The 12,429-nt window shown below is 46.3% G+C and overlaps 1 protein-coding gene across 4 annotated transcripts in view; it reads right to left on the reverse strand.

Annotated features, from left to right (window-relative positions):
* LOC135921373 (uncharacterized) overlaps positions 1-12,429 on the reverse strand; it is an 80,017-nt gene that overhangs the window by 49,801 nt on the left and 17,787 nt on the right. For all 4 annotated transcript variants that reach the window (XM_070525903.1, XM_070525901.1, XM_070525900.1 and 1 more), the window contains exon 6: positions 6,410-6,419. In XM_070525903.1, coding sequence (XP_070382004.1) covers positions 6,410-6,419 — 10 coding nt within the window. The remainder of the gene's footprint in view (positions 1-6,409; positions 6,420-12,429) is intronic.

Here is a 12,429-nt window from a genome sequence, read left to right on the forward strand (position 1 = left end):
CAAGTTCACTCCAACTTTTCATCCAAAATCACCTATACCCCCCCGACGTCATCTGCCTTCAGGAGGTCGGGAACCAGCCGATCAGACTGCGGGGTTACTACGTAATTAAACACGCGGGATCACCGAAGGTCGCGGTTTTAGTTCACAAAACGGTGACGGCCGTGGGACAACATTATCAACATCATGCCATTAATCACGTGCTAGTGGAAGTCCTCCCGCAGAAGAGGGGTAGACGTAGCACCTTCATCCTGAATTTGTACAGTCCACCGAGGGCTCAGAAAGACGACTTCCGCAACATCATTTACGAGAGCGTGAGAGCCGCTGGCGGCAACCAGCTGGTTGTGGTGGGAGACATGAACGCTAGACACACGACTTGGGGCTACCAACAAGACACGCAAAAGGGGAGGTCACTCCTCGATGCGGTTGACCAAATGGGCCTCGAATTGATAACCAATCTCCTCCAACCAACCAGAGTAGGCAATAGTGTAAGTCGAGACACGTTTCCGGACTTGTCATTTGTCAAAAACGTAAGGGAATACTCATGGGCGCACCTGGGCGAAACATTGGGCAGCGATCACTACATCCTCAGCATCTCGGTATCCACGCCGAAACTCAAGAGAACAATTGGCGAAATTAGGCTTACGGACTGGGAGGCATTCAGGCAGTACCCCCCGCCCGAAAACGGTATAACAGACATAGCGGAATGGATGCAGCACCTCCGGGACGCCCACATCCAAACCACTAAAACCATCCAGCGCACGGTCGAGACGCCCGAAGTCGACCGCCGGCTCTTACACCTGTGGGAAGCCCGTGGGGGCCTCCTCAAACGGTGGAAGCGACAGCGGTTAAACCGGAAGCTACGTCTACGAATCGAGAAAATAACAGACGAAGCCAGAAATTACGCAAACGAGCTGACGCATCAAAATTGGGTACAGTTTTGCACCTCGCTCAAGGGTACCTTGAGTACGGCGCAGACGTGGGCCATCCTACGTTGCCTGATTGAGCCCGACAAGGCGAAATCGACAACCAGTCGGACGCTCCTAGAAATCGCTCACAAGTTCCCCGGAAACGACCAGGATCTGATTGACACCCTAATAACCAGATATCTTGGAAGCGACGCCATACAACCCTGCCTCCTAAAATATGAAGGAGAACCAAGACCAGAACTGGACGCTCCCATCACGGAGGAAGAGGTGTATGCCGCGGCACGAGCCTCACAGCGCAACACTGCTCCCGGAGTTGACAAAATCACCAATGCCATGATTAGAAACCTGAGCCCGATGCACATCCAGGACTTCACCGAATACCTAAACGAGGAACTCTGGAGCAAGGGCCACGTACCGAACGAGTGGAAACACGCGGAAATCGTGACCATTCCCAAACCCGGCAAGAAGCCCGCGATCGACGCCCTGCGTCCCATCTCGCTGACTTCGTGCCTCGGCAAGCTGTACGAGAGGGTCATCGAAACCCGCCTCCAACATTACATAGAGGACGGTGACCTCTTCCCGCACACCATGCTTGGCTTCAGGCCGGGACTTTCTGCGCAAGATGCGTTCCTAATCCTAACGGAAGAAGTTCTTAAGGGCATCCCGAAGGGAGGAGAACATCTCCTGCTCGCACTCGACCTAAAAGGGGCCTTCGATAACATCTCTCACGAGGCCATTCTCAAGGGACTGAACGACATCAGCTGCGGGGAGCACATCTTTAATTACGTTAAATCGTTCTTGACGGGCCGGACGGCAACCATTGGAATTGGCCAGACTCGATCGGATACGATCGACGTGCCAAACAAAGGAACACCGCAAGGGGCGATAATCTCCCCGATTCTATTCAACGTCGCGATGCTAGCGCTGACCAAAGAGCTGCGGAAGATCCCCGACCTAGGTTACGCCCTGTACGCAGACGACATCACGCTCTGGGCCACCAAGGGCTCCCTAGCGCGAAAAGAGGCGACCCTTCAAGAGGCCGCGACGGCCGTGGAGAGATTTGCGGCAGCGAGCGGGATGCGTTGTGCGCCAGAAAAGTCCGAGGTGATCCGGGTGCACGGAGGAGGAATCTACAAGTCTCCCGGCCCTATCGACCTCTATCTTGAGGGCCAGAAGATCACGGAGGGCAATAAGACTAGGATTCTGGGTTTTTGGATCCAGAGCAACCTGAAAGCCTCCCACACCATCCAAACCCTAAGGTCTGCCACCAACCAGGTCTCGCGGATTATAAAACGAATTACAAGAAGCCGCAAGGGCATGCGAGAAGAGGACACGCTTCGCCTCGTCCAGGCTCTGGTGATCAGCAGAATCACGTATAGCATGCCGTATCACTATCACTCGCTAAACAAACGCGACCAAGAACAAGTCGATGCCATCATCAGAGGCGCGTACAAAACGGCCCTGGGTCTCCCTGTCACCACCTCAAACGAGAAGTTAGCGGCCCTCGGGATCCACAATACCTTCGCTGAGCTGTCGGACGCGGTTATGGCTTCGCAAAAGACCAGACTGCAGAAGACGGCGGCGGGCAGAGCCATCCTCCACCGGACCGGAACGGCAACGGAGCTCCGTGCCCTCGATGGGCAACGATCACTCCCGCCTGATGTCAGAGGCAAAATCAAGGCGAACCCGATACCGAAGCACATGAGCCATGAACTCCATGAAGGACGACGCAAGGCTCGCGTCGACAGACAGCGCCGACAATTCAAGGGTGACCCGTACGTAACGTACGTGGACGTGGCGGCGTACCCTGTAGGGGGCCTCTTTGTGGTAGCCGCCGTGAACGGAAGAGACAACTCCTTGACCCTCGCGGCCTCCGTAAGGGCAGAGACCCCAGCTGCGGCTGAGACCATAGCCGCGGCACTGGTAATAAAGCAAGAAGACAGGGTAGGCAGGGAAGTCCATGTCGTTACCGACTCGCAACAGGCCTGCCGTAACTTTACCAATGGACGAACACCGCTTCTGGCGGCTCAGATTCTAGGCCCGAGGCTGCAAGAATACCATCAAATCACGTGGACGCCGGGCCACGCGGGTCTGGAGGGGAACGAGAGGGCGAACGCCCTAGCTCGAGCGCTAATCAACCGAGCGGGGCACGACGAATCGTCTCATCAATCCCCACCATTTACCTTCATGCCCCTGCCGTCCAATTACTGCGACCGACTCGAGATCCAGCGACTCAACCGCAGGATTTATCCTCCGCCTCACAGAAAGCTCAGCACTGAAGATGCCGTAGCTCTCCGACTTATTCAGACAAACACATTTCCTAACCTACACAAATACAGTAAAATGTTCCCACATACATATCGCGGCATCTGCCCCTGGTGCGGCGACACACGCCCTACACTCTTCCACATCTCGTGGGGGTGCGGGGGCAAACCTCAACACTTAAAGACGCCTAGCACGCAATTTGAGCGGTGGGAGGTACAGCTGACCGGCGATACCCTGGCGGGACAAGAAGCTCTCGTCCAGCAAGTACGTCGAGCAGCCATGGCCAGTGGAGTCCTGGAATGAGGACACCACCCACTCGACCTCAAGAGCAACCACCTCGATGGTTCTAATAAATGTTTTCTCTCTCTCTCTCCATAAGAACATCCGCTTTTTCATCACCTATGTGTCACGAGGTTTTGTTATCCTACGTGTTATAGCCCCACGGGTCAACGGCAGCAAAAAAAATTCTGTGTATGTACATTTCAAGGATATTAGTCAGCTGCCCGACACAGTTACAAAAGAAGAAATCTTGCTAATAATCTTGATTTATTATCGTAACTTTTTGATTACATATAACTGAGCCGCATGTACAATGAGCGGAAATACTTCAATATTTTCTTCCTAAACTGATTGAATAAACCGTGCCGGGCTTCGAATCAAAGTATAACCGTAAAAGAGGAACTGTGTCAGCGAACTGTTGCGATCACGCATTAAAAATTTTAAAAAATGTGAAGTGAACCATAATTATAGTAAATAATAAGATACTTGTGTGAACCGGATCAACAGAAGAAAGGGTAGGTTGGGCTCAAACTGACGCTCCAGCTGTGGTTACCTCTGTGAAACGGAAAAAGGTCTAGAAAGCTACACCGTTGCTGGCTTTGTTCTCATTTTTGTAAATAATAAATGAAGTTTTCGAAACCAAACTTGGCATGTAGCACAATTCTACTTCTTCATGTCGGTCACATAGAGGGGGACAATGTCTTCCCGGGAAATCGAAATGAATATCTAATAACCCTGTTTCGCTCGTTCACATTTAAATTATTACTTAGCAGTAAATACTGCAAATGATGAATTGTAGCCGGTGACTTCAAACGTCATATATGCTAAGGACAAATTATGGGCATGACATCAATTTCTATGTGTGCGCTCCAAAAGTGTGGGATGAAATGCATTTTTGTTCCAGTAATTTTTGAATAAAGGCGTTTTATTGAAAAGTAAAAGGAGAAGGAGTGAATTTCGATAGTGAAATTGACTGCTCTTGTCTGAAGACTGGTACTAGTTTCAAAATTCGAAACCAAGTCAATCTGCCTTGAAATCACTGGCTTCAATTTGTCGGTTACTTAAAGAATTATTAAGTGAAATTTTTGTTTATTTGTCAGGTATGAATTTTGTTTTCAGTAGAATGTCCAACTCCCTGTATAATCAAGCTCAATGAATAGATATCTGCTATATGGTATAGGCGATTTCGACAAATCCTGTTAACCTCCAAAAAAAAAAAGAAGTTGCACTTTGGCTCTAAAGGCACAGAGTAGATAATAATAGCTCAGTATTCGACAACCACACATAGTGAGGTTCGCAGTTTTATTCGTTGCACCTCGCAGAAATTCCAGTAAAGATTCACTGATTCAATTACCAAGCATGGTGTCACGTGCGCACAGGCAAACATGAACAGAGCTTGCTCGATGAGCACGAACACTCGCTGTCACAGCGCAGGCGTGATAAGCGAATACAGAGCGGGATCGAACGCTTGTGCTCCGTCTCTCCTCAACATGCCCGTGCAATTTGAGAAAACCCGATCTCTAGCTTTAGGTGTGCTAGAGTGCGCATATGCTGTCACTGCGATCTTGGCTCGCCAAGGCTTTGCACCCACCCAAGAGGACCTCCAAGATAGGGCTAGGGTGGTTTACGCGCTGGGTCACCGCGCGGTCAGCTTGGCGTAGCCACGGCCGGCCTAGAGAGGAGGCGCGCGCTCACCTGCCTGTCTTAGAGCGCGCGTCATTGCGGGTGCTACTAGCCAAATCGTTTTCTTTTTCTCGCTGTCATGAACCGGCAGGCTCTGGTTATGAGGACATGATCATTGCTCGAGCATGACAGCTGATCTTGAGAAAGAAACTTCTAGAAGGATAAAAATGGGTTGCAGCACTTACGGTAGGTATTGCTCAGTAATGACCACGATCTTACATTGTGCTTGAAAAGAAATTTCTGCAATCCTTGCTTTCTACCATTGGTTACATGAGAGAAGAAGGCGGGAGGTTAACAAAGAAACACGAGAAGTTATGAGACCGCGCGGATTGCTATGGAACAAAATGTAATAGGTTTGTTGCTGAGAGGCGGCAATGCAACGGTGTGGATTAGAGGGGAAAAGGGGGTAGCCGATATTAGATTTGACATTAGGGGCACGTATAATTTTGCAAGACATGAGTAGGGCAAGGTAAGCGATGCTTTATTACAATTAGAGAATGTGTGTTATGGAAAGAGAAGCTTAGTAGGAGACGACAGGGACCGAAGTGGCGTGATGTGATGAAATTAGGAGATTTGCAGACATGAGATTGCGTCCGATGGGACAAGACAAGGGTAAATGTATATCTCTGGGGGAGGACTTCGTCCTGCAGAGGACATAAATTGGCTTAAACTAGGAGATAATTAACCAGCCCAGCAATGTATTTTTGATTAGACCAAAATTACCGTGAGATGAATATCGTAAGTTTATTCATTCAAGTGCAAATGAATTATTCAGGCACGTGCACTAGGAGGCACATCTTATTCTACTCTTACACATAAGGTGTTCTTGTATGAGAACTGCTATACCACCCTTCTCTAATAATACAACCGGAATAAAGCTGTCGGTATTCAACTAGACAATCCGTCCCAAAGGAACAAATTACGCCAGCATTGAAAGAACTGAAATTATTTTCGCAGTGCAGTTGTTTCTTAGCATAGTAGCTAATGTTTAGTACCTGCTGGCGCCAGCATATTCTCTCAAGTGTATTCAAAATGTTTTCACGGGATGGTTTTAAAGGAAATTTGGTTGTGGTAAGATAATGACTTATGTAAAAATAAGGCTTTATGTTTAATTTAGAATGACTATTGTGTCAGACTATGAGTAGTACGACAGCGTTCGAAAGACTGCACGCTTGTTTTCGTGCTCTGCAGCTCCATTCATTGAAAAAGGAAAACGTTTGGACTCTACAAGTCCTAAGCTATATACATTGACTTACGCGTCAGCAGCTGGAAAGAACAAATATGAAAACCGTGAGTATATAAGTCAATTTTAAATTCTCATTGACAGATATAGTAGACAGTAGCGCAATCCCAAAGTAAATATTATATAAGTTTGGTTTATTATTGCATGAATCGTACTGAAGTCACGTATATTGAATGCGTACTGAGTGACTATTTAAGCGCAAATAATATTTGGAGGGAACTTAATTACATAACGCGATCACAAGTACGGGTACTGCAATCTTAGCCCTAACTGATGTATTGTGAATATTCTTTACACCAAGTATCGTCACAATCCTAAATGCATTAGGAGAACAAGGCTGCACCCTGAGAACGCTCACGATTCATCCTCTAGCCGTTATTCACTGTGTTGCTTTGAATACTGAATTGCGCGATTGAATTTAAAACACTAATTGTTAAGCACTGCTATTCTCTAAGTAAGCTTTATCTGGCTTGCTCCTAGTTCTCACTTTGCTACCATTCATCACTATAACCGTGCTTGAAAAAACTGAGCTCTCCCTCTCACCCTGAAATCACGCAATACATTATGTAGCTTAGAGAGAGAAAAAAAAACACTTTAGAGACGCAAAGAAACTCAAGCTCTTGTCCGGGCCTCCTGGTAGGCTCATGCATCCTGTCCCAATATTTTCTTGACGTGCTGCATCTGAAGCGGCCACCACAGTTTCCAAACTTTCACGTGGGAATGGTCTACTGCTGCCAGCTGCCATGTGATAGTTTAGAAGGTTTAGTATTTCTAAACTTTTTGTATGAGCATACAAGGCATGTTCATTAGATGGATACCCCTGCACTGTTTCCTAGTGACGCAGCCTAGCTCTCTGCTAATGTAATGCGCATATTGCATAATGAGTAATGCGTGTGTGTGCTTTTCTTTTGATATACTTGAGAATCAGTCAGTACTTAACCTTGTGCTTTGTATAAAACGTCTTCCTCAGGATTAGTACCTTAAAGCAGATGTCTAGACTTTTGCCTGCGAGCATGTGTGTGCGTGTGTGTAACCCAACTCTTCAGGCAAGCACGTAGCACCCCTTTGGAAAGAACAAGTGTGGGGATGTGTGTCGGCACAATTTGTTAGAGGTTGTCGCGCCTTCACTGTGCCACATTCGCTCGACGAGTTCAGGACAGCGCCATGCCAGCTTGCGTCACGGATTATGCAGGGCTGGACGGAGCTCCGTACCTCGCATCGGGCGGATTGCCCCTGCTTGTCGGAGTCAATGCACGTGTTGGTTTTCAAGTGTCACATTGGAAAACACAAGTGCCATAGCTGGTGCATGTAGCTGCTATGTGTATGGAATCGAACTTATGCGCATTCTACGAAGCTGTATGGCTCGCCTTTCGCTGGCATCGGGGGTTTGGGTTCCCAGGAAACTAAGATGAAGTCCCGATATTCTGGAGGTACGGTGCGCTCTTGGTCATATCCAACCACAGGGGCTGATGCGGATCTCCGGTGTCAGTCGTGCATCTCCTTATCGGAGCTTAGGCATATGACTACATGACTGACCGTTGCGGTTACTCCTGATGATGTGATAGAGGCGGCTCACCGATTCTGCTGCCACTGACGTCGAAGATTTCGCATCAAGATTCAAGTTGCGCAGCCACGGCATTGAGCATTTTCTGAACCGTCCCGCAACATGTTTTTCTAGAGCCATAAGCTTTGTAATAACAAAGTGATGTGCCTGATGGCAGTGCTCTAGTAAATGTATGAGCCAACCAGATGTACTCGTTCATAATATTGCGGCGAAAGTCCAGGCGTCATCTGGAGCTTTATCGTGGTGCGCCATCATGGAGGTGATCCAACGCATCCTTATTTGGCCGTTCACCGGCGAGCTGGTGATGGCACAGATTGCAGGGACCTAGACAGACTGTATTGACCCTAGTACTTGTTTGTCTTTTACCGGCGACCGCGTTTCCCCGGCTAATAAATTGCAAAAATTGTTGCTGAGTACAAGATGCGCTTTCTTGAATCCGAAGCTTGTCAAATTTTATCGCTGGTTCTATCCGTTGTCCCAGAATCCTGTGTTTCTATCCGTTGTCCCAGAATCCTGAGATTCTGTGAGCAAGAGGAATTGTTTAGTAATTTTTGGAAGGCACGCGTCCATTAGCGAATAAACTGACACCTTCGACGAGTCATGTCCACAGGTCAGCGCGCTTCGCCCCCAGATCAGATTTCATCGATTTTCCAGAGGGCTTGCCGCTATCATTGTGGCGAGTGTTACTTCTTTTTCTGGGCTCAGGTTCGCCCTATAGTTTGGTGACGTTCGTAGTGCCACTCTGGTTCTGCAGCATCGCTATAACGTGACATCTGGTAGGGGCGCTTCTTCGTTCTGTAACGGACCCCCCTGCAATCCCAGGTCCTGAAGACATCGTCCACATCACCAAGGAGCGGCGAGCTTGCCAAAGGCTACAACAATTGCCGCTGAAGTTCGGAGTATTACCTGATACTAGGAAGCTCATGGCCAAGTAAACAGGTGCAATGATCGACGCACCGTCGTCTGCACTAGTCATGCAATAGCAACCAAGGGAATCATTGACGTTCCGCGTATCATCGACTGAAAACTCAGAAATTTGGCTCGATACATAGGAAAGGGCCGCGACGTTCAACAACTGGAACTGCGATGACAAGTGACGGCATGCCTATTTCTTTTTGGAAGACGCTATTCGGACATTATTCTAGAACTGTGAGTCATGCGTAACCTCATGAGACCTAATTCGCAGAAGCTTCCTTCAAACCTTTACGAGGGCCGTATGGAGAGAAATGGCTGAAATTCTGCTAGAAAGTCGAAACGGCTGAGCAGCGAAAAGGTAGCTACCTTCACTGAAGGGATTACCCCCTGCTTCATCAGGCTGGCTGACTTGCCAGATGAAGCCTCTTTTCCCGATCAGGGCTGTGAACCAAACGTTGTTCTCCGGACTAATAAGCAATAGAGCCAAGACCTTGCGGAAATTTGATGGGAAGCCACGGCCATCGAAAAGACGCTAGAAATGCGCACCAGGCAATATGATCACCAGATGGCTTCTCCGAAGTACGAGGTCTATGTAATTTGTACCGTCTACTTATCCGAGACAATGAGAGCAATATCAATAGCAATATCAATATCGTCGCCAGGCCGCTGCCTGTCCCTAGATAGCCCACAGTACTCTGGCCCAACCTGTGTCCGTTTTTTTAACCCCTACCCAGAAAACTCAAAGCAGAAACCGATGGAGGTGCGGCTGTTCATCGATGCGCCGAAGATCCTCCACGACCGACACCGACGCTGCACCATACATCATCTCGACGACGCTCTGGACTTCGCGCGCTGTCTACCATCTTGTCAGCCGCTACGATTATTGTAAATATTCTGCAAATATACGTCTGACCGTTTTTATCCCCGTAACAATATATATATATATATATATATATATATATATATATATATATATATATATAAGCACGTATATATATACGTGTTTACGTAATGTTTTCGGCCATTGGACCAGCCTTCGTCGGACTACAGCGCTGTACTCTGTACTGTACTGTACTGTACTGTACTGTACTGTACTGTATGCTGTCACTGTACTCTGACGAAGACTGATCCACCAGCCGAAAACGGTAAGTAAACACGCCTTACTTCTAAAAGTTTGGTCTTCGCTTTCCTGTATATTCTACGTCGTGTCCTGCGTGCTGAACGTTGAAGAAACACCTTATGTGTATATATATATATATATATATATACATATATATATATATATATATATATATATATATATATATATATATATATATATATATATATATATATATATATATATATATATATATATATATATATATATATGCCCTTTGCCACAACTACAAGCATTCTACATCACCTACGTCGTGGCGACATCGCAGCGTCAACATCTAACAGGGCGCATCTGCCCAATTTCACGTTTGTATTTCGGCATAGCTTGCGAAAGGGGTATAGTGAATGAGCGCACAATTGCATGAGATTAATCTTCAGACCGGTGCTCCCCGTAGACATAAACACTGCATGACATTAGGCGTGGCACAGCATGAAAGTAAACAAAGTTGCCGTTATGTTTGATAGCATTGAAGCCGTTCCCGAAAGATTGACTCTAAATAGCTAGCAATATGTGCCTTCTATCTGTACCTTTCCTTTCTTTTTTGCCGTCATGCTTTTCTTAAGTTTTGCGGCTTGCCTGTTGGATATATCGAACTGAATTAAATTCCTGAGTTTTGCGTGCATAAACCAGAATATGATTAGCAGGCACGTCGTGGTGGAGGACTCGTGAATAATTTGACCTACACTCTTAAAACGGTTGCACCCTTTGGGGTGTATATTTGTCCCACAACAGTCATCTGCCTTGCTTGCGTTTCCTTTCCTGAAAACTCGGCGCTCGCTACTTTCCTGTCGAGTATACTGCCTCACACTGATAAGGCGCATGCCGTTCGTGACTGGAAAGTACCGGGCTCGCAGCGTTAAAGAAAGGAAACGCGGGCAGCACGGATGAAGATTATTGTTGTGGGACAAGATACGCCCCAAAGAGTGTAAATTTTTCTAAGAGTATCTACATACATGCAAAAGGAGAATTTGTTTTTCTCGGCAACCACTGCACTAAACTTGACGAGGTTTGTTGCATTTAAAAAAACTTAAAATCTACTGACTGTTTGTCTCGAAATTTTTATTTAGGGCGTCAATTTTTTGTTAAAAATTAGCAAAAGTCGAAAATTTTAGGCAAACGAAACTAATAAGTTTTGCAACTCTATAACGCAAGCATCAAAAACGATACCACAATTATGTGAATGGCATCTAATAGTACATCTAAAGCGGACAAAATTTATATGTTACACATGAACCTCAAAAAATTTTGTAATATGGGAATTCAGGTTTTGCAGAGCCCTTGTACACAACGTAATAAATTCACGTAAGATACAAATTGACATGTCGAATTTGTCCGCTCTGAATGTTCTAATAGATACCATTTAGAGAACCGTGACATCTGTTCTTGTTTCAGAGCTATTACGCAGTAAACTTCGTGCTTCTATATTTGTTTAAACTTTCGAATAGCTGAAAATCAATGTAACAAAATTTAGGCCCTAACTCGAAATTACGCTTTTAACAGTTACTAGAGTTTAATTTTTTCTCACAAATGCAACAAATTTCATTAAAATCGGTCCAGGATTTATCTCAGAAAAGCGTTTTTGCGTTTTACATGTATTTGAATAGGCCGCGTCGGAGTTGGGCCCGAGCTAAAGCTTCCTTTTAACGTGCCTCGAATGCACGAAGCATGGTATTTGCATTTCGCCCCCATCGAAATGCGGTCGTCGAAGCCGGGATTCGATCCCGCGACCTCGTACTCAGCAGCGCGATTGCATAGCCACTACGCTACCGCGGTAGGTCTTGAACATATTGCTTTTAGTGCAATAAACCTGGCAGTTGGTAGTGGTCGCTCCGTCCTTGGAAGGATTTTTTTTTGTTGACTGTTCACATTGCATTTTTTTTTTCGTGATGACCACTTACAAAGAAGCTCACTTGTCTTTTCTGTAAATATATTTACGCAGTTTTCCTTCCTTAGTTTCGACAACATGTGTGCATATTCTAATTTATTTTGTTACCCATTCACGCACCCTACTCCCAATATCCGTTGTTCATCCACAGAAATCCCATTTTTGTACACGTCGTGCTTTTTGACTAAACGTTCGAGATCATGTATTTACTGCTTATTAATATTTTCATTCTTTCCATATCGATGTTCTGCCCTCACTGTTTGTAGCAGGTTAAAGAATTGCCTGCCTAGGTGTACTAGTAAAACTGTATTTACCGCTGACCTCGCTTCCTTGTTCTATTAAATTATCAACGCTAATGTTTCCTTTTCAAAATACCCAACGCCACTTCCCGTCCCTCACAATCTTCTCGCCTAACAAGTTATGTTTGTTATGTTCTTATGTGTGTTGACAAATCCTGCCGTAAGAAAGAAGCTGGCCTAGCCTAACAAAGTCTTCCTTTCAAAACGTTGG

The sequence above is a fragment of the Dermacentor albipictus genome, chromosome 9 (assembly GCF_038994185.2).
Source record: "Dermacentor albipictus isolate Rhodes 1998 colony chromosome 9, USDA_Dalb.pri_finalv2, whole genome shotgun sequence".
Lineage (NCBI taxonomy): Eukaryota > Metazoa > Arthropoda > Arachnida > Ixodida > Ixodidae > Dermacentor > Dermacentor albipictus.